Source organism: Balaenoptera musculus, chromosome 14 (genome assembly GCF_009873245.2).
Source record: "Balaenoptera musculus isolate JJ_BM4_2016_0621 chromosome 14, mBalMus1.pri.v3, whole genome shotgun sequence".
Classification (NCBI taxonomy): domain Eukaryota; kingdom Metazoa; phylum Chordata; class Mammalia; order Artiodactyla; family Balaenopteridae; genus Balaenoptera; species Balaenoptera musculus.
Window position 1 is genome coordinate 64,936,035 of NC_045798.1, and position 27,809 is coordinate 64,963,843.

The following is a 27,809-nucleotide window of genomic DNA, read 5'->3' on the forward strand; positions in this document are numbered from 1 at the left end:
GGACCAGGTGACCCTGGAGGCTGGTGGAGCGGGGGATGGGACAGGTCCACCCCCAGCACCCTTGGCTGTAGTGTTCTAAGAGCTGGGAGGGGGCTGGAGGGGAGCCTGGGCCCGGCAGCAGTAGGCAGAGGAACTGGGGAGGCCCACTCTCGGGGAAGGAGCACGCTGGACTGGGTGTGAGGGGTCTGGGGAGCCGGAGGCCCGCCTGCCGTCAGGGCTTGGGACGGTGAGAGGTATCGGATGAAGCGGGGCCCCCAAAGACCATGAAGTCTTGTCAAGACAAGATAAAAACCCATAAACAATTCAAGATCAGGATAAGAGTTGGGTGACAGCACAAGGTGGGGGTGTGAAGGTGTCAGGAAGCAGCCTGTGCTCAGCCAAGGGAGCGGCTGGGGACTCTGGACCTGGAGCCCGGTGGAGGCTCCTGTTGACCCCGGGGGCTGGAGGGGAGGGCAGATATGGACGGCAGGGAGGTCCAGGGATAATGCAGGGGCTGGACCTCAAGAGCCCACCCTGGATGCCCTTCTACCCATTGGTCCGGGCTCGTCTGCTGGTGCGGAGGCCTCTGCAGGGTCCGGGGAGTGACTGTTTCAGGATATTTTCTGCAGAGGAAGTCCCAGTCGGGAGACTGGAATCTGATGGGGTGTGTCCTGTGCAGGGACTGCTGTGGGTGCACCCGCTCCCTCTCCCCGCGACCCCCTTCTCAGGTGCCTCTCCAGGTGCTACCACGGTGGGCATGCTGAGGAGAGAAGGGTTCACAGCGTCTCTCCTGTCTTCTTGGCTCACAGTGGCCTGAGCCCTCACTGTGAAAACCAGTCCAACTCCTCAGTCACTCCTAGAGGCTGCTCTGGGGAGGGAGCGGCAAGGCCTGGGCCCATTGGTCTCTCCATGGAAACTCTGAGAGATCCACAGGGCTTGGCCCAGGGCCCTGCATGGAGTGAGGGTTCAATAGGGTGTGAAAATGATGCAATGATTTGGGGGTTGTCTGTTATTTAGGAATAACTGTCTGATGTTAATGACTGTAACCCAGAGCTGCACTTGGGGTCCAAAGACGTTGGCAGTCACTGGGGGAGGGGAGAGGTGACTCAGCTCAGCAGGGGGGTCTCTGGGGATGGCAGACTCTCAGGGGCTTGGGGACCTGCATTACGGGTGGGCTCTATCCATAGGCATCCGAGTGGCTCCCAGCAGGCCCTCCCCTTCTCTGGGCTCCAGTGTCCTCATCTGCTCAGTAAAGGGGCTGGATTCTCTAAGACCCACTGAGGTCACGAGGCTTAGATTTCAGAAGCCCCTCCAACTTATTGAGAGCATTTGGGTATGTCTGGACCCGCAGCTTGGCCCTGTGGGACTCTAAGCAAGTGCTGTTATGTGTTCCTGGTGCCGAGAGCCCAGGGTGGAGGTGGGTGGTCCCAGGGTCCACAAATAAATATTAATTCAGCCTGTCGAGGTCCTGCCTGGCCCTAAGTGGGCCATGAGAGAAACTGCCCCTCTCCCAGGGAGCTGGCCAGCAGGCCAGAGGATCAGGATGGAGAATCCAGCCATTTTCCAACCAGGGTGGAAGAGCTGAATAATGGATAGAAGGGATGTGACAGGTTTTCTAGATCTTGGCTATTCCAAGCCAGGTCCTCTGACCAGCAGCAACATCACCAGCTGGGAGCTTGTTAGAAATGCAGCCTCTCAGGCCCCACCTGGGATCCACTGAATCCGAATCTGCATTTTAACAAGATTGCCTGTGATCGCCGCACACAGGAAAGTTTGGGAAGCACTGCTCTGGCCCACTTTTCATAAACTCTTTTGACCACGCCTCACAGAAAGAAATACATTTCCATGGTGTATTTAGATGAGACAAAAGTTCCATGAAACAATTGTTCCACTTACAATGTGTGTTAACTCACTGGAATTTTCAACTTAGTTGTATAATTTTAATGCTGAGATCATGAGTTTGCCTTACACTAAGTTTATTTTGCAGCCGCTAAACCGCCGAGACCTGCAGTTTGAAAAACACCGCCCTAGCTAACCCCCATCTGATGTTTGAGTAACAGAGGGTTACACCGGTGTCACACATGTAGAGGACACCTGGTGTCCTGACTCCTGAGACGGTAAACGATGCTGATTTGTGAGGTCGCCTCCAGCTCTGAGTGTTTCTAAACTTTTCTACTTCTGGTGCTTGGGGGCCTGAGGCTCCTGTACACAGAGGCCTCCCCTGAATCCCCCTGCTTTCTTTGGCGAACACCAGCGTGGCCCAGAGTCCCCAGGCCAGCACTGACACGAGTGGCCGAGCCTGAGGGCTGCAGGTTGGGGGGAAAGGCGTTCTGCCTGAGTCCTGTTTATGCAGGAGGTGAGGCATGGGCCAAACTCAGAGGGGTAGGTTGGCTGCAGGACGTTGTGAAGGGGGCTCCCATGACTTCCTCAGGGAGGGCTGTGGGTGTCCCCCTCCCCTGGCAGCTGGCCTCTCTCCTCCCACACTGGAAGCGGGAGGCCTGGCCCGGCCCTGCCCTGCCCTGGGGGCTGCCTGACACAAAGGAGAGAGCCCTCCTGCAGGCTCTGGGTGTGGGTGGCAGTTGCCAGCACTGCGTTGGCTGGCGAGGGAAGGGGAGAAGGGCGGGCCTTGTGTGTAACGGTCACCAGGAGCGACTGCTGGAGGGGGTCCGGGCTGGGGGAGCGAGGCCGTGCTGGTGGAGACGTGGTGGGTGGAGGCGATTCACCACCAGGGGAGCGCCGCTGACTGGCAGGGCCCTGCCGCCCACCTACAGCTCAGATGTGCCTGTATCCATCTGTGGAGTTGCTGTCCTCCCGGGCTGGACGGACAGACCCATGAGTCCCCAGGCCACTGAGCTCAGGAGCCCAGAGCGAGCCCCCTACCGCACTGCACAGCTCCCCGCAGCCGGCCTGAGGGCCAGGTGGCCGGGCCCCTACGGAACGCCGAAAAATGAGCCCTGGGCTTCCTCTCTGAGGTCCCAGCTGAGCTGTGTGCTGAGGGCCTGAGGGGAAAGGGTCCGAGGAAGGGTGAGGGGCGCGGGGCTGCCCTTTCAGGACCCGGAATGACGGATTCCCCAGGGAAGAGCTAGCAGGCAGCGAAACAGAAGAGTCTCATCTGGTTGGCAGGTCATGGAATTGGTCCTGCGGATTCGGGGAGGAGGTGATATGCCTCTAACTCCTGGCTGTTCTTAAAGGGATTGGCTAAATTTACAGCTGCTAATGCCTTTTGTCACTGGGCGGGCGGGAAAGGATGTTGAGAGGGCTGGGACGGTTCCAGCTTCTTGTCTCTGGGCCCTACCTTTTCCTCCAGACCCCTGGCCCCTGATGTAGCGCTGTGAGCCCCACGACATGAAAGGCGGGCAGGCCCAGAGGATGGGGGGAGCGAGATTCCTGACCTCGGGCAGAGCCCGCCATGTCAGCTGAAGCACCTTTGCTGAGTGCTGGTTTCCCAAGGAAGCCACACCGCTCTGCAGCCTCAGCCCCTCCGTGCCCCTCCTTCCGCTGTGCCCACCCAGGCCCCGCCCTCCTGCCTGCAGGCTCTGGGCTGCCTGCCCTTTACAGCAAAGTGCGGCCTCAGCGCTTCTCCCACTCCTGCTGTCTGCCTTTTTGTTCCTTGGCATCCATCACCTGGCAGGGAATGGGGGCAGGGCGGGGCGAGGAGGGGAGCCAGGAAGGCTGCAGGGTGTGTTCCTGGGATCTGGACTCAGCTCTGCATGCTGCATCCTGGATGGCTGCAGCCGGGGGAGGTGTCTCTTCTCTTCCACCCTCTCCTCTCTTTCTTCCTCCTCTGGTCCCATCCCCCTTATCACTTCCACTGATCATTAAAACCTAAGCTCCTCTTGCTGGCTCTCAGCTTAGCCAGCAGCCCAGCTGATTGGGGGTTTCCCATCCTGATCTTCCTGTGAATGAGAAACGGAGCCAGGAGGAGACCCCAAAGCACAGGCAGGAAGGGAGCAGAACAAGTCCTGGAGGAAAGCATCCCTTTATTTCCCTGTGTCTCCACCAGCCTGAAAGTTTACTCTGTGCCTCCTCACTCTTTTTACCTTAAAAATTCGGTGGAACTTCTAAGCTTATACCCCAAAGAATTGCAAACAGGGACTCAAACAGATACTTGTACACCCATGTTCATAGCAGCATTAATCACAGTAGCCAAAGGTGGGAACAACCCGAATGTCCACTGATGGATGAATGGATAAACAAAATGTAGTTCATACATACAGTATATTATTGTAACACAGTGTATTATTCAGCCGTAAAAAGGTGTGAAATTGTGACACATTCTACAACATGCATGAATCTTGAAAACATTATAAGTGAAATAAGCCAATCACAGAAGGGTAGATATTGTATGATGCCACCAAAATGAGGTACGTTGAAGAGCCAAATTCAGAAGAGACAGAAAGTAGAGTGGTTGCCAGGGGCTGCGATGGGGGATGGGGAGTTTGATGGGCGCAGGGTTTCTGTTTGGAATGATGAAAACGTTCTGGAAATAGATAGCGGTGATGCTCACACAACATTGTGAATGTGCTTAACGCTACTGAGTTGTACACTTGAAAATGGTTACAATGGTACGTTTTGTGTCATATGTATTTTACCCCTATAGAAACTGGGGGATTGAGTGCCCGGCTGATAGCCAAGGAGATGGATAATGTAGCTGCACTCCCTTTCTCCCTCCTCCCTCTTCTCTGCTAAAGAGATAAAGCTTGGGTCTCTTCTACTGAAGGAGGGACCTGAACCCTGGTTGGGGCTCATTCTAGAATGTAGAAATGAGCCCAAGAACAGGAGTCCCTGAGGAGAGTAACACGGAAGGAGGGAGAGCTGGCAAAGGGGTATCATGGATCTGGTCACCACTGTGGGCAGCTGGGCCCAATCCACTGGGACCCGCTGAGGGACCATGAGGAAGCCGCCTCCATTGTTATCTCAGAGACCAAGAGGGAGTGTTTGTCCCCGTCCAGGGCTGCCCCAGGGGCTGTTAGCTCCTCCCACTTCTAGGATGCAGGGACCAGGTGCCAGGTGGGCGCCTGCAGGTACTGCTGGTGTGTGTCAGAGGAGCCCTGGGCCGAAGGCGCTCAGGGCAGCGGAGGGGAGGTGCTGTCAGGCTGCGTGTGAATCTGACTGGGCAGCAGTGACTGCAGCAGGACGGGGCCTCCAAGGCAAGTGACCAGTGTGGGACATGCTCCTTTTCCCTCTGGGCACCGAAATTCTCCAGGCTGGCAATGTGTCTCAATGCCTGTCTCTTTCCTCAGTGAGCCAGTGAGGGGTGATTTCTGCCCCCGGGCTCCCTGACAGGACGGTGGTGTGGCCCCGTGACAGACCCGCAAGAACCTGGGAGCGGCCAGCAGAGCAGGACGGAGACTGCTGCTGCAGGCCGAGCCTCCTGGAAACGCTCCTGTCTAGCTCCTGCAGAAGCCAGCCCTCTGCCTGTACCCGTGACGTGTGCCAGAAGCCTGCGATAAGATCTTAAGTCTTCGAGGAATAATAGGCGCGGCCTTAGATACTGGCTTTTTTCTGCAGGCGGCTCCTTTTCAGCCCTCTCTGGACACCAGCCTTATCCCATCCCCCTGAGGCCGGCCGTCTGCCCAGGATCCCGCACTGAGCTAGGCACGGGGCCCAGCTCTCTAGAGCCTGCAGCCCAGTGGGGGTTAAGACGTGCGCGCGCACGCACACACACACACACACAGCACTTGAGGGATTCCCTGGGCTTTCAAAGGGCAGTGGGGAAAGGCGAAGTGGGAGATGTCCTGAGGGCCTGAGCAGGCTGCCAGGAGGTGGGATGAAGAGGCAATGGGGAGTCACTGGACCTGGAGCTCTGCCGTGAGAACTTGAGCCAGTTACTTAACCTCTCTGAAACTCAGTTTTCTCTTCTAAGGAGTATAATTATATCGATTACACAGAGCTATGGTGAGGGGTAAGTGGACAAAGGCATATGGAGTGCTGAGGAGAGTGCCTGGCCCACGATTACACGCTCAGTACACATTAGCCTTTCCTGCTATTAGGGGTTGCCGTATCCATGCCCTTAGGCCGAGGCTGGGTGAATCCTTTGCCCACTGGCCGCTATTAAAGCTAATTGCCCGTTGGGCTAATTACCTGTTGGCTCTAAGGTTCTAGCACTCCGTGAGTGTTAGGACCCCGAGATTTGGCAGGTGGAGGGAAGGGGAAAGTGACTCTGGGTGAGGGACATAGTGTGAGCAAAAGCACAGAGAAGTAAAAGCATCATGTGTTAGTGGTTTATTGCCGTGTAACAAATTGCTACAAACTTAGTGGCTTTAAACGATGCCCGTTTATCGTCTCACAGTTCTGGAAGTCGGAAGTCCTGCTCGGTATAGCAGAAGGCTGAAATCAAGGTGTCGGCCAGGCTGAGTTCTGGTCCGGAGGCTCTGGGGGACGAAACCTGACCCCAAGCTCATTGGTTGTTGGAGAATTTACTTCCTGCAGTTGTAGGATGGAAGCACCTTTCCCTTGTGGGTCGTTGACCAGGCATTGCTCTCAACCTCTAGAGGCCGCCCATGATCCTTGCCCACGCCCCTCCTTCTTCAGGCCAGCAACGCTGTCTCTACCTCCAGCCCCGGATTTAGGGGGCTCGTGTGATTGGATCAGGCCCTCCTGAATACTCTTCCTCTCTTCAAGTCTGCTGATTTGGAGTTTAATTATATTTGCAAAATCCCTTCCCAGGAGTTCCTAGATTAATGTTTGATTGAGTAGCTGGGGGAAGGTGTACACTCAGGACCCTCTTAGAGGGTCTACCTGCCACACACGGCTTGTACCTGGGACGAGGAGCAGAGTGGCCAGGGGGCTGGCGGGAAGCACGGGCAGTCATCGGAGCAGGTGGATGTTGGTGGTGGGAGGGATGTAAGGCCACTGTAGGCCTTGAACGGCAGGTGCAGGAAGGGGCATTGGACATCCCCTCCCCTCCCCCCTCCTGTGGCCCTGCACCACTAGGCATGCTTATTTCAATCTGAGCAAACTACCTGCACACTCACTGCCACCCAGGCCTCCACACCTGGCTTCCCTCACCCAAGCCTGAAACCTCAGACTCCTCCCTCTGGGGCAGGCGGACAAATCCATGAGCCCTAAGGCCACTGAGCTCAGGAGCCCAGCGCACACCCGCTACAGCTGGCCTGGGGTCCAAGGGAGGCTGGGTCTCATGCAGCAGCCGAAAGCCAAAACCTGAGTCAGGAAACCAGCTGGAGAATGTGTGTCTCCCCAGGGAGTTCTTCCTCCCCACGGTCCACACGGACTCCGGGGAGCCTGGCGAGGGTGTGAGGGAGTCAGCATTCACAGTCTCAGCAGCATTTCTGGAACCCAGCAGGCCATTCCTTGCGCTGTTTTGGATTCATTACCGTTAAAAATGCAACAAGCCCTTAATTATTGGTGAATAACTGTGTCCTAAAAAAGCTCTCAGTAATCTGAGGTTTTGAAATGCAAGTGTTCCTTTGAAAATACTGGGATGTTGCCTTTATTGTCCACAGTACTGTTCTAGGTGCCCGCAGCCCTCTGTGGTCTCAGAGCCCTGTGCATACGTTATGTGGGTGTTTGTGTATCTAATGGTGGTGGTTGGGTAGAAGACTGTTGTACTAGTTCTGATGGTGAAGCCATGTGCAGCCTCTGCTTCCTCTGCTGAACGGGCTTCCCTGTGGAGAGCACTGATTTCCACACAATGGAAGGGACACCAGACAAGCTTTGAAGCCCTTTCCCATCAGGCCTAGAGCCTGTCCAGAGGAAGGGGGAGGGTCCCTGGTGGGAAGGGACCTAGTGTTGAGAATGGTTCTAGCTTTCCCAACTTCCAGGTGGATCGGGGGGGAGCTTTGGGAGCAAGCGTGGACAGTGGAGGTGTCCCTGCAGGCCTGGGCCCCTGCAGCAGCTGGGTTAACCCAGTCTAGTTGGGGAGGGACAGCAGTTCTATTGGTGGACTTTAACAGCTATCCCTGGAACGATGGTCACATTATGCCAGGCCCCCCAGGGAGAGGACCTGAGGGCTGAAGAGGGAGTCATTCTCCTACAGAGGACCATGGCTGGACCACACCCTCCCAGGCAACCCACCTTGCCTTTCACATTGTATCATTAAAAGCCAGTCACGTCCTTACAGACTGAGTGTAGCGTGTGTCCCAGTAGATGCACCATTAACAGGGCTGCAAGATCATGTTAAGGCCTACAGTCTTCACCTAACTTAGGGATAGCCTGGCGTCCAAAGAGAAAATGTCTCTTTAGAAGGAGGTATTTCTTAGAGGCCCAGGCCCCTTAGAGGGTTTGTGTCTGGGGACCCCCATACATCTCAATGCTGGGGTCAGAGACGTAGAAGCCTGTGGTCTGTTTTATTCTGCTTTGTGGTGGATTTTGTTAACTCCAAGTTGGGAAGTAAGGTTGGACTTGTAGACTGGGTCCATATTCCGCTTTTTCCTGGGTGGTAAGGTCCGGGTGTGGACTAACGCTCAACATCGCATGAGTTACTGTGTTGGCCGATTAGGCAAATTACCTGCCTTCTCTGGGCCTGAGTCTCCTTCCCCACGCAGGAGGGATCACAGCATCCTCTTGACACTAAAGGCGAGCTGGCGCCCCACCAGGGAGCTTGGCTCCCAGGATGTTGGGAGACCAAGACGGCAGTCTGGATGAGGGAATGCTTTCGGGCGGGGGAGGAGTCCTCAAGTGGGGTCACCATCTCTGCCTCCAGCTGTGTCTCACAGAGCCCATCTGTTCTCTGTACCCCGCAGCCCAGGCCCCTGAGTGGGAGGATGGAGAACTCCTCAGCAGCGTCGGCCTCCTCCGAGGCCGGGAGCAGCCGCTCCCAGGAGATCGAGGAGCTTGAGCGGTTCATCGACAGCTATGTGCTTGAGTACCAGGTGCAGGGGCTGCTGGCCGACAAGACGGAGGGGGACGGCGAGAGTGAGAAGACGCAGTCCCACATCTCCCAGGTGAGCACTGCCCGGGAGGGGGCAGGGCCTGGGCAGGTACGGGGCCTCGGCAAGCTCGAAGTGGGGTAATAAGGGTAAGGGACCCTAATTCCAGGCAGCATCTGATGGCCTGGCCCTAGGTTGCCAAGGTGTGGATGGCCCCACCCAGCAGAGCGTGGGATCCAGGCAGGAAGCCCCTGGCTGTGTGCTCCCAGCCCCTCTGACCCACCTCTACTCCGTCCTACCCCGCTGGGCAGCTGCGGCCCAGCCAGACTCACCGTTCATGGAACACTCGTTTACTGAGCCCCTGCTGTGTGCTAGGCACTGCTCCCTGTTCTTCACAAGCTCATGTTCTAAAAGAGATCTGGCGGTTGTAGCTTATCCAAAAGGCACACAATCAAAAGTCTATCACTCGTGAATATTTCCTCTGATGTCGAATACAGGCCGTTGTTGGCGCCAAAGAATCGAGTCTCTCAGGCGGTCATCCAGGGCCCTGTGTGCCAGACCTCGTTACACATATGAAGCCTTCAGACCAGACTCTCAGGTTGGCCTCCCTGCTCCTGGTCAGTCTGTGGCAGCCCTGATCTTGGGTAGAAGGTGAACTCAGCTGAAAGACTGTGGGTCGAGATTTGGAAGTTTTGAGTTGTCTTGAGTAGAATGTGAACCATTAAGGGAAGTGACCATGTCACATGCATCTTTGCTGAACATGGTAAATTCTCAGTAGATATTTGTTCAAGAGTTGGTTCCAGATTTGCTACTAGCTGCCTGTGTGACCTCAGGCAAACCCCTCAACTTCTCTGAGGCTTGGCTTTCTTATCTGGTGAGTGGGGATGATCCCGCTGCCTCAGGAATGTTGGAAGGTCAAAGGTGATAAGAGGCTCCAAAACTATAGAGGGGCAGAGTGTTGTCTGCACCCAGAGGCTCGGGAGGGTCTCTTCTGCTCAGGGTCTGGGACCCAGTGTCCACCTCTTGTACTTGTCCCCCTCAAGCCTGGGACTCCTCTGTCAAGTAGAGAAGTTGACATGGGTGCCCTGCTTTGGAGAAAAGCCAAGTGCAACTGGCTGGCTCGCTATCTGGGTGGGCAGAAGATCCGGACCCTCCAGCTTTTTAGGAAGCGAGAATGAACGTGTGGCTTTCCTGGAACTCAGGACCAGGAGTGGACCTGGGAAATTGTGAAGCCTTGCTGGTCCACACCTTATCCCCATTGGAGGGTAGGGAAGGCAAGATCTGCCCTGAGAGAGATATCGATGCTTTCCTTGGCGTTCTTGAAGTTCTAAAATCACAGGTAGTGTGAGCCTGTAATCTGTTCAGTATTCATTCTACAAGTGTGTATTGAGTACCTGCTTCGTGTCTGGCACTGTCCTAGGACTGGGTACCTGGGAGTGAGTGAAAGAGATGAAAAGCTCAGCCCTCGTGGAACTTATCCCAGTGGTGGATGGCAACTGCTGTGGGGAAAAATAAATCAGGAAAATGGAGTGGGGAGTGATGAGGGTCAGGAGGGGTTTGCAATTTTAAATGGGATGTCAAGGAAGATGTCACTGAAGGAGGTGGAGAGGTGAACTTGCAGATGTCTGGGGAAGGGGCAGTCCAGGCAGAGGGGACAGCACGTGCAAAGGCCTGAGCTGGCAGGGTTATTCCAGGGGCAGCAGGGAGGCCGGTGTGGCTGGAGCAGAGAGAGAAAGAGGGAGAGCAGAGGAGATGCTTCAATGAGGCAGTGGGGTCAGGTAGACCAGATGTACAAGGGCTGAGTCCTGGGATCCGCCTACATTTAGAAAGCAGGGATGTGAGGGGGACCAGCAAAAGAGACCAAGAGGGGTTGGCAGTGAGGCAGGAGGAAATTCAGGTGAGAGTTGGGTGCTGGAAGCCCTGGGGAGGATGTGTTTCGAGGGTGTGAGGGGTGGGCTGACGGCTGCTGCAGGGCATTTGGGAGGAGGAGTGAGAATAACCTAAAGGAGCCACTGGGGCCGTTGGCGACCCTGATGGGAGGGGTGACGGTCCAGTGGTGGGGGTGAAGGTCAAGGAGATGGGTTTGAGATGGGAGGATAATGCAGTGCAGGTCCTCCCTGTGTTACAGGAGTTTCGCTCTAAAGGGGAGAGGCATGTGGTTCTGGGGCGAAGCGAGGTCACAACAGGAGCATTAACAATGAGCTGTGCATTGATGGGAGTGGTCCAGGGCAGAGGGGCCGCTTGCTGGAGCAATGGCCTTGAGTAGGTGAGAGGGCTTGGCCTCGGCTCGGGCCCTGTGAACCGGTGTGTGGGGCTAGCCTGACGTGTGCTGCCTGCCTCCCCCACTGAGTGGACTCTGGTGGCCTCCAGCAGGGCATCCCTCAGTATTTCCTTCAGGTGAAATGGGTTCTTACAGGACGAGGGTCCCAGGAAGCTGTGAAGCTTCACCCCAGAGGAATGCTTTGTGAGTGATAGGATTTCTGTTCCCAGAGCAACCATCAGGGAGAATTTTGGAAGGAGGGGCCCTCCCAGCGCCTCTGAGCCCCCTGTGGGGACAGCTGAGCTTCCAGGATGTAGAGCAGATGGAGAAGTGCCCTCAATCTGGGCCCTACACTCCCGGCTCCTGCTCCTGGGATAGGTTGGACCTAACCACGCTTGGATGGCCACATCTGGGTGGGCTGTTAAACAGATGTTGGCTTGAGGCAGAGTGTGGAAAACACTTGTACCATCTAGATGCATTCCTTAAACTTTCTGTATTCCCTGAGATTTCCTGGGAGAATGCGAACACCTGGCAGGATCCCAGGACCCGCCTGTGTGCAGGTGGCCGAGGGGGACATGTTTCAATCCTGCTCCCACCAACTACCCCCGCAACCCAAATACAGCTGGGGTCCAGACTCCAGAGGAGGGGGCAGCTGTGGCAACTCTAAGCAAGGCCAGTGTTAGATGTGTTATTATAACACACTTCTTTAAAAAAAATATAATCTCTATTGACACAGCTTTACAGGAAATCTTTCTGCTAAAGCACTTTTGCTTGTTTTTATTTAATCTGATGACTATTTTAAATGGAAGCCAAAGACAAAAACAAAAATAAAAAACCTCAGAGAATGTCCTGGGCTGCCCGTCTGTGGTGGTGTTTTGATGTTTCTGGGAGAGAAAATTGTTAAGAATCTTGGAAACCTTGAGAAAACTTGAGGGAGTGGAGAAGAATGTTGCTTTTCAGTGGGTGAGGTCATTTTTTAGGATCTGAGAGATGGCAGTTGACACTCAGGAAGAAAATACCTCATGATGCTTGTAAAGTTGTGTTCTGCCCCACCCCTCCCCCATCAGTAATTACTAGAAAGAAAAATGGATGGATGGATGGATGGATGGATGGATGGGAGAGAGAGAGAGAGAAGAAACAGAGAGAGACAGAAAAGTGTCCTTTTTTTCCTACATGAGTAACCAAGAGAATGTATGCTCTAAGTTTCCCAACATGTTTGGGATACCGATTTAAAATTACACCCTCACCCACACCCACACATTTCAAAAGTGCCTGTCCTCCAGTGGATTCCAAGTCCCCAGAGGCACATCCTAAGAGTTGCCCTCACTCTGTCCTTGGGAGGAGGGGGATTATAGCCCTATTCTGCAGGAGGAAAGACTGAGACACAGAGGTGGAAAATGGCCAAACCCCACTGCTTGGTGGTGGCTGAGCTGAGCCCTGGTGCCCACCCCTTGCCCACCTACTTTTGGTTCCATGCTCGGCACAGGCTGTGACTAACAGGCTGTTGGGAAGATAGTATATGTTTCCCCCTGTGGAATGAGAATTAGGATTCCAAATCTCATTGGCCATTAACCTTTTGTGGAGGAGATTGGGATGTTATCAGTGGGGAAGTTTGGCACTTCTGATGTTAGTGGATGGTTTTGTGGATCATCAGCGAGCTTTAACGCAGTGTTCACAACTCTGGCTGCATGTTGGAATTGCTCTGGAGCTTGGACAGATCCCACCCCAGAGTTGAGTGGAATGAGGAGGGGCCTGGGCATTGGCATCTCATCAGCCCCCACGTGACTCTGATGTTCTGCTCAGGTTGACGACCACAGCCACAGGTGGACTTATCTGACTGCCTTCCTACCCCTCCATGTCCAGCTGCCTTCCCTTGGAAGGGTAGAACGTAGGGCCATTGTAAAGAGTGGATACATTTAATGAAAGCGTGTTTTACACTAAATTCTTGTTAGCAAGTCAAATGAAGAGCCAGTGAGGGTGAAGAGAACTTCCTGTAGTTCTTTTTGATGCTCTCAGGCACTTGGAAGTCCTGGGTTTTGTCTCATGCACAGAGACCTTACAGAGAGATGCGACCATGCAGATATGTAGGATGGATTCAGATTGGCATGATGTCGCTTTCTCACAATGCTTTTCCCTTCTCTTTCTCTTCACATTTTTCCTTACATTCTGCCTTCCCTGTTCACTGCTCCCTCATCCCTCTTTTATCCCATTCCTTCATTTCGTCCTGTCCTTTGAATCCTTTTTCCCTGTCATCTTTGCTCATAGGAGGAAGTGATCAATGGTGGACCACCTATGAAAGGCTTAACAGAAGAAGTGAGTTTAAGGGGACCTGTGGGGTGTGAATGTGGGGACTCATTCTTCTCCTTATTTAAAAAAATAATTTATTTTTCATTACACAAGTACTGTATGCATATATTCTCATGGTACATAAGAATTCAAATGCTAATTAGTTACGTCCTCATTCCACTGTCTTACCCTACCTCCCATTGGAATGATGAGTTAACTTCCTCACCTTCTCAATGCTTTTACATGTGTGTCGTATGTAAAATATGACTTACAGAAATATATTATTTCAAAATCATATATCATAGCTGGTGAATATGTTGTTCAATAACTCACCTTTTTCCCATGGCTGTATGCCCTAGGGATTCCTCCAGGCTTGTACATCTGCTGTGTTCTGTTTAATGGCTGCACAATAGCCCATAGTATAGATGTCCCATTGTTTAACCATTTACCTATTGCTGGGCATTTGGATTATTTCCAAACTTTCCCCTGGAAATACAAGCTATTTCAGTGAATGCTTCTGAACATGCCTCCTCCTGCACATATAAAACTGTTTCTTTAGGTGGATGCTGAGACGTAGAATCAATTTTAATAGCTATTGCCAAATTGCTCTCCAAAACGCCTGTTGCATTATTCACAGGACCACCAGTGTATTGGGACAAATGGTCTTTTGTCACTTTAATTTGCATTTCCTCAATTTTTAGCAAGGTTGAGCACTTTTTAATCTGATTACCAGCCAATTTTTTAATAGGTTAAATTTTTATTTTACTTTTAAAGCAACAATTGGAAAAACAGAGACAATCAGAAAACAGAGAAAGAAACCCACCATAATTTTTTTAAAGGAAGAATTTTTCTTTCTTTTTTTAAAATGTTTTTAGCTCTTTATTTATTTTTTAAATTTTATTTATTTATTTTATTTATTTTTGGCTGCGTTGGGTCTTCACTGCTGTGCACGGGCTTTCTCTCTAGTTGTGGTGAGCGGGGGCTACTCTTTGTTGCGGTGTGCGGGCTTCTCACTGCGGTGGCTTCTCTCGTTGCAGAGCACGGGCTCTAGGTGTACAGGCTCAGTAGTTGTGGCTCGTGGGCTCTAGAGCACAGGCTCAGTAGTTGTGGCGCACGGGCTTAGTTGCTCCGCGGTGTGTGGGATCTTCCCAGACCAGAGATCAAACCAGTGTCCCCTGCATTGGCGGGTAGATTCTTAACCACTGCACCACCAGGGAAACCCCCACCATAATTTTATGATAAAAACTAGTGTAATTTTTGTGTATTATTTTTTCTTAATATACCTTTCAAGAGTTGAGCTTCTAGCATACATGTCACTTTTAGCTTGCTCATTTATTTAGCATGGTTTCCTACACATTATTTGGTGGTTTTGCATAAAGTATAATTGTTTAAACCTGCCAGTTACTGTTGGCTAAATAGTGAAATATAATTAGAGCTAAGAATGATTAATTCAGGCCCCATTCTAGGCTCTGGGATAAAGTCATGAACAGAATGGACCATAATCCCTGTCCTCCTAGCTCTTACTTTCAGTTGGAGAAAGACAGGTGATAGACAAAGAAGAAAATAGATGTTAGAAGGTGATACACATGAAGGAGGCAAGAAGGGGCAGGGTGATGGGCTGTTTGAAAGGTTTACTTAAGACTTTTGAGCAAAGATTTGAAGAAGGTGAGAGTTGAGGCCGCTTAGGAACCAGCCTTCCAGGCAGAGGGGATGTTGAGGGCACAGCTCTGGTGTGGGAGTGTACCCCACTTTGATGAACAGCTTTGGGGCCAGTCTGGTGGGGAGCAAAGAGCCAGGTCTGTGGGGCCTCGTCGGTGAGACGCCGGGAGGTTTTGAGCAGAGGAGGGACACGGTATCACTGGTTAAACTGGACCACTCTGGGTGCTGTGTGGAGAATAGGTTATAGCAAGGGGCCAGGCGGAAAGGAAGCAGGGGGACCAGGAAGTCCTTGGTTGGTCAGGGTCACAGGTGATGGTGAATTGGAGCTGTGTGGCACCGTGAAGGTGGTGAGAAGTGGTCAGATTCTCATACTTTAAGGCACAGATAACATGATTTTCTAATGAATGACCTTGACAATAGCCTGAGCCTATAGAAGGACAAACTTTCCAGAAATGAGATGGAAGACGCTGGAAGAGCAGCATTGGGGGAACAAAGGTCAAGAGTTCAGGTTTTGGATGTGAAAGTTTTAAGATAGTATTGGATGTCTTAGCAGAGGTGTTGATCAAGCAGTTAGATGTACAAAGTGGCATTCAGAGGAGGGGAATGACCTGGAGATTCACATTTGTAAATAGCAGCATGTGGGTGGCATTTTAAGCCCAAGGAGTGGGGGAGCTTAGACAAGAGGGTCAAGGATTGAGCTCTAAGGAGTTGGGGCCATGAGGAGGAGCTACCAAAGGACACGGAGGGATGTCCATGTAGCTCATTTACTCTACGTAACAATGCTATGAAGAAGATGCTGTTACTGTTGCCAGCATACATGGGAGGAAACAGAGGCACAGAGAGGTTGAATTTGCTGCCTAAGGTCACACAGTGTGAGGTTTGAACCAGATGATCTTGCTCCAGGTGCCATACGCTTAACCTCTGCTATGGCAGTTTCTGTCATTATTACAGCTTGGGGGAAACAGTCTGAGGGAGGAAGAGACTTTCCCAAGGTGATAGAGTAAGAGATAGAGCAGGAATATGAACTCATATTCGCTGCTTCAAGAACTCAGGCTCCTAATCGCTGCGTTAAGCTGCCTCCACAACAGGAAAGTTGTTTGGGTTTCTTGTTAGTTAGTTAGTTTGTTTGTCTTAAGATCGGAGCAAGAAGCCTTTCTCCCTCTCTCAAATCTCAGTCCTTGGGCAGCATCCCCTCCCCCTCACACACAAGGTTTTCCTGGAGTATCACTGTGGAGGAGAGTGTGAGCTGCCAGCCCATCTCTGCTCCCACCTCCTCTCTTCCCCCTCTCCTGGTCAGTAAGCCCTTGTGCCAGCACAGAGGAAGCAGTCGAACAAGCGCCTGACTTTGAGAAGCTCCCATCTTTAGGCTGTCCCCATCTCCTCTCAGGCCCTTCACCAGGAAAAGAGGATGTTGGGTGATAGCAGTGGTTCCCACTAGACCTTCGAATCGCCCCCCTGGGTGGTCCTGGCACCCCCTTGATTAAGAAGCCATGGATAAGATGGCTTTTTAAATAATTTTTCATTTTGAAATAATTTCAGATGTACATAAAAATTATAATAGGACAAAGAATTCCTGCATATCCTTCACCCAGATTCTCCAGTGTTAATATCTTACCACATTTATATTCTTTCTCTAGTCTCTCGATAGATAGATAATCAATTGATCAATAGATTCTGTATATAGAGAGATTTTCCCTTTATCTCTAAACACTTCACTGTGTTTCCTAAGAACAAGGACATTCTGTCTTTTTTTTTTTAATGGTATTTAATTCAATTTAATTAATTAATTTATTTATTTTTAACATCTTTATTGGAATATAATTGCTTTACAATGGTGTGTTAGTTTCTGCTTTATAACAAAGTGAATCAGTTATCGACAGATGAATGGATGAAGAAGATGTGGCACATATATACAATGGAATATTACTCCACCATAAAAAGGACACTCTCTTATAATTACAGTATAGGAAATAAACATTGATACAGTACTATTATTTAATCTATAGACCTTTTATTTCACCAGTTTTCTCAATAATATCCTTTATAGCAAAAGTTAAAAAAAAATTCTAGGCTCCTCAAAAAATTAAACATAGAATTACTATATGATCCAGCAATTCTACTTCTGGGTATATACCCAAAAGAACTGAAAGCAAGAGCTTGACCTGATACCTGTACAACATGTTCATAGCAACATTATTCACAATAGCCAAAAGGTGGAAGCAACCCCAGTGTCCATCAGTGGATGATTGGATGGACGAAATGTGGTCCATACATAGAGGAATATTATTGAGGCTTAAAATAAAGGAAATCCTGTCACGTGCTACAACATGGATGAACCTTGAGGACTTTATGCCAAGAGAAATAACCAGACACAAAAGGACAAGTACTGTATGATCTCACTTCTATGAGGCATGTAGAAGAGTCAAATTCATAGAGAATGAAAGCAGAATGGTTGTTATCAGGGGCTTGGAGGAGGGGGGATGGGGAGTTAGTGTTTGAGGGGGACAGTTTCAGTTTGGGATGAAAAAGTGCTGGAGACGGATGGAGCTGGAGCACTGGATGGTGGTGATGGTTGTACAGCAGTGTGAATGTACTTCATGCCACTGAATTGTACACTTAAAAATATTTAAAATGGTAAATTATGTATATTTTACTACAATAAAAAATTTCTGGTTCAACATCTAATGCAAGACCATACATCACATTGAGTTTCCAACATTTTGACTGGCTCTTTGAATTAATACCTATTTATCCCCTTTACTCATTCTGCTACTTTTTGGCTGTGTAACCCTGGCTCAGTTACTTAACCATGCTATGCCTCAAATTCCATATTTGCAAAGCGGGGGTAATACATGGGCCTTGGGATCTATGTGGAATAAATGTTAATGTAAGTAGCAGTCTTAGAATAGTGCCTGGATTAAATGAAATCTTTATATTTTCTGGGGATGAGTCCTTTGTTACACATGTTGCAAGTGGCCTCTCACTTGTCTTCAATTGTGTTTGTGATTTCTTTTGTCACACAAAATTTTAGACTTTGATGGAGTTTAAAACTTGTATCTTGGATTTTAACCAACTTGGAATGTGTTGTCCACGGTACTGGGAGGCAGATTCTAGGGTCATTTTTTTCCTCGCTGGCTCTCTGGTTGTCTCAGTCCCTGTGTTTATTTTTTATTTTTTAATTTTTTTTCTGAGCGTGACTAGTCCCTGTGTTTATTGATGGTCTCTCCTTTCCCCTGATGTGAAACATTGTCCTTATCACATACTAAGTTCCCATTTGCACATCTGTTTGTTTATGGATGCGGTTTTATCAGTTGATCTCTTCCTCTCCTCCTGTGCTGATTCAGCCTGATGGTTTGGCTCTGGCCTTGATACACTTTGATGTCTAGAAGGGGCGAGCCCCGGGGACTTCAGACACCACCCAAGGGGGCGGTTTATCCTTAGCACTTTCAGCCTCCCCCAGCCTGGGGCTTTTCCCTTTTCGCTCCTCCTCCCTCAGCTTTCAGTGACTTCCTCTGTCCTCCATCAAGTCTGCTCCAAAAATACTGTCCATCCTGGGGTGCAAATGACTGATAATGAGATTTTAATTCTTTTAGCATGAAGTATTTAAAGTGTACCGATAGAAGCAGAGAATAATAGAATAAAAGCATCTGTTTTGAGTACAGACTAAGCATCTGTACTCCTGTTTGTTAAACCTTAACCCTGTGCCATCTTTGTTTCATCTTTTTAAATTAAGAAATAAATTATAGCGGTTATGGTGAAGACCCAAAACCACTCTTGTGAATTCCATGTTCGTTGTTCCCGTACATACAGATTTCCCACTTTTCCTGCCTCTTTGTGTTCAACGACCTTTTCAGGAGGGGCCACCTTACCCCCCAGAGAACTTGCTCCCAGCTGTAAACCCTTCACCTCAAAGGAGAAATGCCCTGGCTGGGCCAGGCACAGGGGCAGGGCCGAGGAGATTGCTCCCCAAGGGGGCCCTTCTCTTGTTCTGGAATCATCTCGTACAGATAAGGACGGGTTCCCGGAAGGCCTGTGTCTGGAGAATTTTCTAGGCGGTGGCTCAGAAAAAGCAAAGGGGAGGGAGGAGGTGGTGGCTGCAGCCTAAGGAGAGAGAAGACAGCGTGGGCAGCGGAATCCCAGCAGCGGGGAGGAGCTTTGAACAGGGAAGGGAGAGCTCCCAGGGGCTTGCAGGGTCAGGCAGCAGCAGAGAGCGGATGTGGCTGGGGGGTTGGATGCCGCACGGGCCCAGTGGTACAACTTCCTGGGAGAACTGCAGTGGCTCACATTTAATTCCTCCCCGGGGGTCAGGAAAGCAGGACCCAGCTGGACCACACTCCCTGCCCGAAAAGCTTGCCCTGGGGGCCATGGCTGGCTCTGTGGGGTGGGTTTCTGTGGACTTTCCTATCTTGCTAGCTTTCCTAAACACATCAGCCCTCTGTTCACTGCTTAACTGTGTGATGCCCTCAGAGCCACTTCTTCATTTCTGTCTCTGCCTGCTCTCCCGGTGGAAACCTGCATGTCGGCCTCTAGCTTCCCGACCAGTGGGTTCCCCACACCCACACTCCGGGCCAGTTCAGCCTGTTCTGACACAGCTCTGATGACGCCCTCCCCTAACAGAAGCCTTCGGCCTCACTCCACCCAGAAAGAGTCTCTGACCGCTTAGTGGGAGAGTCCTGCTTGCTACCCTCTACCCCTGAGCTGGCCAGTGTTGCCCTGCCATGTCCACACTTGGGCTCACTCTTCTCCAGGGGTCCGGCCTCAAGTGCTTTCCTTGCCTAGGGAATCCCTCCGAGAGCACACAGTGTCCCTTCTCAGCCTCGCTCTCCCCCTCCCCCTCGCCCTCGCCCTCCCCGCGTTACTGTTACTGGACATCTCACCCCTCCTGTGAAGGGAGCACCGGTGGCAGGTCCCACACCAAAGGTGCTCAGGAAGGTCGGCCAGTGTAAAGTTAAGGATGACTTTGACAAAGCACAGCAGTCTCATCGGAGCTTGGAATCGCTCCGGGAAAGCCTAGCCAGGGGGCTGAGGTGGCACATGGTTGTGCACGAAGCCTCGGCTGCCCCTCTGTGCCCGCTCGTCAGGAGCAGCCCATGTTGCTTCCCATCCCCGCCCTGCCGGGGACCACGCGGGGACCACGCGGGGACCACGCTGACCCCAGGAGGAGGTGTGCCCACCCTCAAGTCACCTCTCTGCGAGATGTCACGTCAGCAGTGCGCAGCTGGGGTTGCAGTGTTTGGGATGCCCCACTGGAGGAAGCCTTTCTCTGCAAGGCTGTGCTGGGATGGGACGAGAAGGGCAGAATCTAGTTCTCTCCCGGCCGGTAGTCACTGCGTGCCTTGACCATCCTCCCCACTGTCAGCCAGGCTCCAACCAGGAAAGGAGAAGCCACTCAAGTATAGAAAGCAGTAAAGCAGAGGGATTGTTTTTATAGTAGTTCAAATAGTTTACAAATATATATATATAAACACATATATACATATGTGGATTACTTTTTTTTTTTTTTTGGCTGTGCCACGCGGCCTGTGAGATCTTAGTTCCCTGACCAGGGATCCAACCCGCGCCCCCTTCAGTGGAAGCACGGAGTCTTAACCACTGGACCACCAGGGAAGTTCCTGGATTACTTTTTATTTTGAAGTTACTTTTGACTCATAGCAGAGGTGCAAAAATAGTACAGGGTGTTCCCATGTACCTGTCCCCTAATATGAATATCTTACATAACCACAGTACAATGATCAGAACTAAGAAATTAACATTGGTACAATGAGACTTTATTTGGATATCACCAGTTTATCTACTAATGTCCTTTTTCTGTTCCAAGATTCAAATTTGCATCTAATTGTCATGCTTTCTTATTCTCCTCCAACCTGTGACACTCCCGTGGTCTTTTCTTATCCCTACAATCTTGACACTTTTGAAGAGTATTGGTCATTTATTTTTTGGAAAGTTCATCAGTTTGGGTTGCCTGATATTCTCTCATGATCATATTGAGATTGTGCATTTTTGGCAAGAACACCTCAGGAGTGACATGGCCCTTCTCAGGGCATTATGCTGGGAAGTCCACGGTGGTAATATGTTTTATTACAGATGATATTATCCTTGATCACTTGGTTTAAGGTGGTGTCTGATAGATTTCTCATTTTTCCCTTTTTTTCTCCTATAATTTAATAAATATCTTTGCAGAGATGCTTTGAGACTACAAATATCCAGACAGAGGGGATTTAACCCAGGGAGTTGGTTACCCAGATAATAAAAGAGCTGAGAAACTAAACAACCACAGGAAGCCATTACCACCTCTAGGCCTGAGGCACAAAGGGAGGAGATGGTATTGCCAGAGCCCAGCGTTAGGGGTCGTGCACAGAGGGCCTATCTGGTGAGGCTGGAGCCTTAAAGAAGACCCAGTCATTGCTGGTAATGCTGCCTGAAGCATAGAGAGATGGAGAAACACCGTGGCTTCTATCTCTTCCTGTCTCCCATTGGCCCAACCCAGCTGGAAGCCAGCTGAGTCTGCAGGGTTCAGCCCCTCTGCGGTACAGAGCAGGGATGGGCAAGAAGTGGCTCTGAGGGCACACTCTCTTGAGACTGGTACCTCGCCTTTGCCAATTCCTTCGAGCTGAGCTGTGCTGTCCAATAGGGCAGCCACTAGCCACATGTGGCTCTTGAGCACTTGAAATTGACATGCTTTAAGCAGATTTCAAAACCTTAGTATGGAGAGAAGTATGTAAAATATCTCATTGATCATTTTTATATCAATTACCTATTTAGATAAACACATACTGAGATAAATAAAATGCATTATTAAGTTTAATTTTACCTTTTTCTTTTTTCTTCTTTAAATCTGGCTACTAGATCATTTAAAATTATGTCTGCGGTTCCTATTCGTTGGCCAGCACTGCTGTAGAGTACACTTGTACCAGCCTGTACCATCGGCATTGTAATAAAATGTCTTTCCTATACAAAGGTCATGCCCTTGACCCCCAGTCTGGAGGGTGTGTCTAGCCAAGGTTTCACAAATCCAGGACGGTGATGGCTTTGAGCCATCCACACTCACTCACAGTTTTGAACTAGTGTGTCAAACAGAGATATACTGGGCTCCTCTACTTTTTATGAATCATACAGGGTGTAGGTCAAGATCAATGTTCAACATGAGCTGGAGAGCCTACCTAACATTTAACACAATAATAAAAGCACCACCATATATACAGGTAGCACATTACCGTGGAAGAGCTGCACTCTTACTACTACTTTATATCTATATATAGATTTTGTGTAGCTTACAAAGTCCCTTCATTTCAACCTTGCAGAGTCACCCAGCCTTGCTGTCCCCATTTTATAGATGACAAAGTGAAGCCTGGGAGATTACATGGATTTCAGTGGCTCTCAAACTTCTGGTGCATCCCTTGGAAAGCTTGTCAGAATGGAGAAGACAGGTGCTGCCCTCAGCAAGTGATTCAGTGGGTGGAGGGTAGGACCCAGAGACCCCGCATGTGGCAGGCTTTGGGGACTGTCACACTGGTAGTTGTCATATCACACGCTGGGGCACAAGAGGCCCCTGAGGTCAGTGGTGGGACTGGGCTTCTGACGGCCAGTCTGGGGCTCTCCCCCGATGCCATGCTCTCCTGTCGGTCCACAGGTCCACCGTACTTCGGGGCTGCGTGTACGGGATGATCTACACATACATGCCTCTCCTCTAGCTCCAACCTTGACCCTGACTAGTGTGGCTGAAGCATGGTTAGGTGGTCAAACATGGTGCTGGTTTCTCAAAACTCATATTTACCCTCTGTGTTGTCTGGTTGGCTTTGGAACGTAGCTGGCTCTTCATCACTTTGGTGGGCTTAGGTGACAGGAAATGAGTTTGCCTTCCCCACACCTACGCCAAAGGGTCACCTCCATGTGGCACTGGGAGATGCCAAGTGGGACCTGCTGGTACAGAAAGATTTGTCTCTGAAAATGGCTGAGCAGGATTGCATGCTGGCTCCACTGCAGCAGGGCGGGGCCGTGCCTGGGGGGCCAGGGCAGAGCGAGTATGAGCCTGTGTGTCCTGCCATCGCTGACCACTCCTTTCTCCCCTGCAGTGGACGGCAGACTGCAGTGAGCAGCTGGACTGCAGCCATTCCTTCTCCCGAGGGCGAGCCCCCCTGCAGCAGGTAGGGAGCCAGCTCCGTGCTCCATCTGGGGGCCGTCGTGGTCTTGTCTGTCTGGGTTCCTGGGCTGTTCACCATGCTGCTCCTGAGAGGTGGTGACGTGGGAGTGCGGGAAATGGGACAGGGGAGGGTGCAGTCTGCCCTCTGGAAAGTTCTCCCTGAATATCCAGCCCACAGTGAAGCCCTCCCTGCCCAGAACACATAGATTCATAAGATTTATTTTTAGTAGCAGCATTATTTATAATAACAAACATCTGTAAACAACTACTGATCCGTTGAGAGGAGAGTAGATAAACGATACGTGATATATCCTTACAATGTACTGTAATAGAGCAATAAAGTGAGTGATCTGTGATACATCCTTACGGTGGAATACTATACAGCAGTGAAATGAGTGAACTGGAGGTCCGCACATCAGCGATGATGATGGATCCTAGGGTTTTGGTGGTGGGGGGGCACTCTGGAGGTCGCTTCTGCTCCAGGTTTGCAGAGGACCTGGAGGGGCAGACTGGGTGTGAGGGAAGCCAACCAGCTTCCTGGGACCAGGCTGGAGTCTGCTGCTTCTCCCCCTGCTGCTTCCCTGTGAGATCCCGAGGGGGCCCCTGTGCGGGTCGTGTGGCCGGGAGGGAAGGAGGCGGCTGCTCTTTGAGAGCCGTCCCTGGTGACCCCCAGGTCCCGTACACCCTCTGGTTGTCGAGCTGTTCTTACTGATACCTCGTCCCGCGAGAGACGGTGGGATCAGAGACTGAAAACTCCGTCTATCCCAGACCCCCAGCCCAGCCTCCCACTGCACCTGTCCAGAGAGATGAGGGAGGCTTTATGGGCTTCAGCAGTAACTTGCTCCCAGTTCCAAAGCACCTGTGTTGGCACATTGCCTGGGCCCACTTGCTTGTGTCTGACTTCGGTCCGTGGTGCTGATTAAACCAACTCTTCTCTACTCTGTCGTGAGGGAAGGTGGGCAGTGGCCTCAGTTCCAGATCTTTCTTAGGCTGTAGGGCTTTGCTATACCGTGGGGTGTGTGTGTGTGTGTCGGGGCGGCTGCCCTGGACAGTCCTGTCACATGATGAGATGCTTGTGTGTGTGTTTCGTTGATTCTTAAGTAGGAGGCCGTGATAAAGCCAGGGCGGGGTGCTCTGCCACAAACTTGGTGGCAGTTCTCTGTGTCCTCAGCTTCCTCATACAAAAACCAGGAGACTTGGTGGCTTCTGAGGGTCCTTCTAGCTTCTCCATGCCATTTACAGACAGGGAAGTTGGGGTCCATGGAGGTGCCACGACCTGACCAAGCTGGGACTTGAACCCAGGTCTTTGCCTGTCCTGTCCCCTCATCGGCCCTTTACCTTGTCTTCCTGTAGTAGGTAGCCTTCTACGGAGGTCTTTTGTCCTCACCACTAGGCTGCTGGTGCTTGGTCACGGACTCCGTTTACACTCCCTAAACCCCTCCAGCTCTTGGCCGAAGGCCTGACACATCAGGGGCACTGTCACTAGTGTCTGCCAATTATCTGGGGTTTCCTACGTGAAGATTCTCTTAACTCTTCAGCAGCAAAGGTGGACTTGGATTTGGGGACTCAAGAATCAGAGAGAGAGCTTCAGGGAAGGGTTGAAAGTCTTGGATGGGGACATAAGAGGCTGGTAAATGAGAGATTGAAAAACCAGCTCTCTGTTATTTAGTCAGTAGGTGTCTGGTTCTGGAATCGTCCAGAGTCTTCCTTTTTGTTCTCACTCCTTTATCTTCTTTTCTGGGTTCCCTCTCCCCACCCTTTCTCTCTGGTCCCATTTTCCCATCACTCTGGACAGGTTTCCAGGGGGATGAGAATGGCGTATCCTCCCACTTGCTTCTCATCTGCCTGCCTCACTCTGAGCTGTCCTTTCACAGCTGGTTTCAGCCCCTGGAAGAGGGTGGGTGAGGAGTTGGCCAGGGCCGGGGGCTTGTGGGAAGGGATACCCTGGCACCATGAAGACCAGCTGACCCTGAATCCCATCTTAGAAGCAGCTGAAAAGTCGGCTTGGGGTAAGCAGGGGCTGAATGAAATGCAAAACGAAATGCAACTGAACTGAAAGAAGAAATTGTAAAAGGCTCATGTTAGGTCCTTTCTTGGCGGGTGGAACTGAGCATAAGTCCATTATAGGGGAAGAGCCCCAGGAATGGGGAAGGTGGGCTCTCAGGATGTAAACCCGCTTTACTTCCCCGATGTGCCCGGAGCACGAGGGCTTCATAGTAGGGGTCTCCTACAGGCCATGGGGCCATTGGCACTCCCACCGCCCCCGTGTAGTCTGTCTGATCATCTCAGAGGGAGGAAGGGGGAGACATCTGCTTCCAAGAAGCGGAAGAGTAGCCGGGGCACCGGGGCACAGCCACGGCCTCAGCCCCACGTGCCACGTGCCTTGTGCGTTCTGGATTCAGAGCCCGCGGTGTCCCCATGCGGCGAGCCAGCTGGGGGAAGCGGGAAGGCTGCTCCGCCTGAGTCCTGGTGAGGTCGCACCCTGTGCCGTGAGAAGCTGCTTAGAGACGAGGAAAGCTCAGCGGGCCCAAGAGTTCAGGGTGTTTGCAGAGGGATTTTTTCATAGATTCCTCTGCCAGGGAGTGTTTGTAGTGGCCTGGAGCATGGCCCCTGAAGGACAAGATAATGTGTAAAAGAATGCCCAGTGCAGGGCAGGAGACACAGTGTGCACGGCGTGGTCAGACCTCAGGTGGCCCAGAGGTAAGGCACTCGGGCAGGCCGAGCAGAGGAGGTGGCATCGGGCTGGCCCTCCCGGAAGGCCCCGGACGCTGTACCCGCACTGCACGGAGAGGCAGGATTGAAATGAGGTCTCCTGAGGTCATCACCTTGGTTCGGTGATGAAAGGCCTGATTGTAGACATTAGTAACTCTGTTAATTAGGGTACGAACAATAGAGTGGTGTAAACAAGATGGAAGTCTCCTTCTCTCTCGCCACCCTCCTGGGAGGGTGTTCAGGGCTGGCATGGCAGCTCAACAGTGTTGGGACAGCCTCCTTCTTTCTCATGCTCTGCCCTCTCTGGGGTGTTGCCCTTGTCCCATGGCCCATGCTGGCTCACGTCCACGTCCACATTCCTGCCAGTGGGCGCACCCACCCTGGGCTTCGTCTCCAGGAGCCTCTGGTGTCCCCTCAAGAAGCAGCCATCTTCTTTTAAAAGTTAACAATTTTTTAAATTTTTTGTCCGCACGACATGTGGGATCTTAGCTCCCCGACCAGGGATGGAACCCTCGCCCCCTGCAGTGGAAACGCAGAGTCTTAACCACTGGGCCGCCAGGGAAGTCCGTGAAACAGCCCTCTTCTGATGCCCTCCGGTGGGGGGTCAAAGCTGGTCAGCATCCCTTGAGTGACGTAAGGAAAGCCCCACAGCTTACCGGAGACAGCGGCTCCTGCCCACCCTGCCCTGGAGCGGCCCCCTGATGGAGGGGAAACCGGGAGCTGCCAGCTGAAGAGTGCCTTAGCTGGGGGCAGCTCTGACGGGATGCCGCTGCCCATACAGCCTTCAAGGGCCCCTTCAGCTGGTCCGCCAGATGTAGGAGCGCTGGACCAGCTCATACGAGCACCCACTGGCCTCCTCACTGCACCCTCTCAACGAGGCAGACACTCTCACCCGCACACTAATCCATGGTTTGATCAGGACATTCCATATGTACATCTGCCTGCCCCCTCAGCCTGCTGGTGGGCCTTGAGCTGGGCACCGCCAGGGCTCCCTTTACATCCCTGACCCCCCCCCCACCAGCCTAGGGCCTTGCACACAGTAGGTGCTCAATAATGATACCTGAGATGGCTCAGACCCGGTCTACGCAGTCATTCCCTAGCGGGTCCTGTTGCTCTGGCCACACCAACTTTGCTGAGCTTTTGGAAGTCATTGGGATGATGGGGCAGCTCTACTATCCCACATTCACCCCTGGGAAGAATTTCAGGAGGAAACTGAGGCTAGATTGAGACTGGGGTGGCTGCTCTAGCACTTTCCCTGACTGCCCCACCTTGGGCATGTGTGCCCAGGACAGTGGGGCCCGCAGGAGGGTGCTGAGGTGCTGCGTTCTGCCCGGGAGGCTGTGTGGTGAGTCACAGTCCATGCACTGAATGAGGAGCTGGGTGCAGGCACCATCTGGGGATTCGTCATGCACTGGGATGATTTTTGTTGTTTTAATTAATGTATAAAACCAAAACAACCCTTGCCTTCTCTGAACCCTTTCAGAGGCACAACGTAGAGGTAAACCAGGGTAGGTAGAGTCCCATGAGATGGGAGGAGGGGGCTCAGAGAGGCCAGAACAAAAAATGGGCTCCACATAGTCCTGAAGAGGCCTGTTAACTGCCTGTAGTCGGGACTCGACTGTACTGGGGACTGTTTGGCATCCTGGCAGCATCTTTCGAAGAGAGCTCGTCCACCACCTAGTCATTTACTCAGGAGGTCGGAATACAGTTTCCACCTTCTTATTGTAACAGGGGAGGTGCCCGGAGATGATTTAGAGGAAGGCACCTGAAATGAGAGAGTGCAGCCCACTGCATTTAGACGACATCCCAGGTGCCGGCCCAGGACTTAGCATTCAGGGAAGGAAGCTGAAAGGTTATGTGGAGTCAGGCGCAAACAGGTCTTCTCCATCAGCACAGAAATGCCAAGGAAAGGAAATTGATGTGCCTGACAGCAGCAGTGCCT

General features: G+C 51.5%; 1 protein-coding gene across 5 annotated transcripts in view; it reads left to right on the plus strand.

The window, feature by feature from the left end:
• CTIF (cap binding complex dependent translation initiation factor) overlaps positions 1-27,809 on the plus strand; it is a 304,506-nt gene that overhangs the window by 63,728 nt on the left and 212,969 nt on the right. For 2 of the 5 annotated variants that reach the window (XM_036822931.1, XM_036822928.1), the window contains exons 2-4: positions 8,685-8,885; positions 13,336-13,383; positions 23,088-23,159. In XM_036822931.1, coding sequence (XP_036678826.1) covers positions 8,706-8,885; positions 13,336-13,383; positions 23,088-23,159 — 300 coding nt within the window. In that variant the 5' untranslated portion in view covers positions 8,685-8,705. The remainder of the gene's footprint in view (positions 1-8,684; positions 8,886-13,335; positions 13,384-23,087; positions 23,160-27,809) is intronic. The other 3 variants (XM_036822929.1, XM_036822930.1, XM_036822932.1) reach the window with 2 other exon arrangements.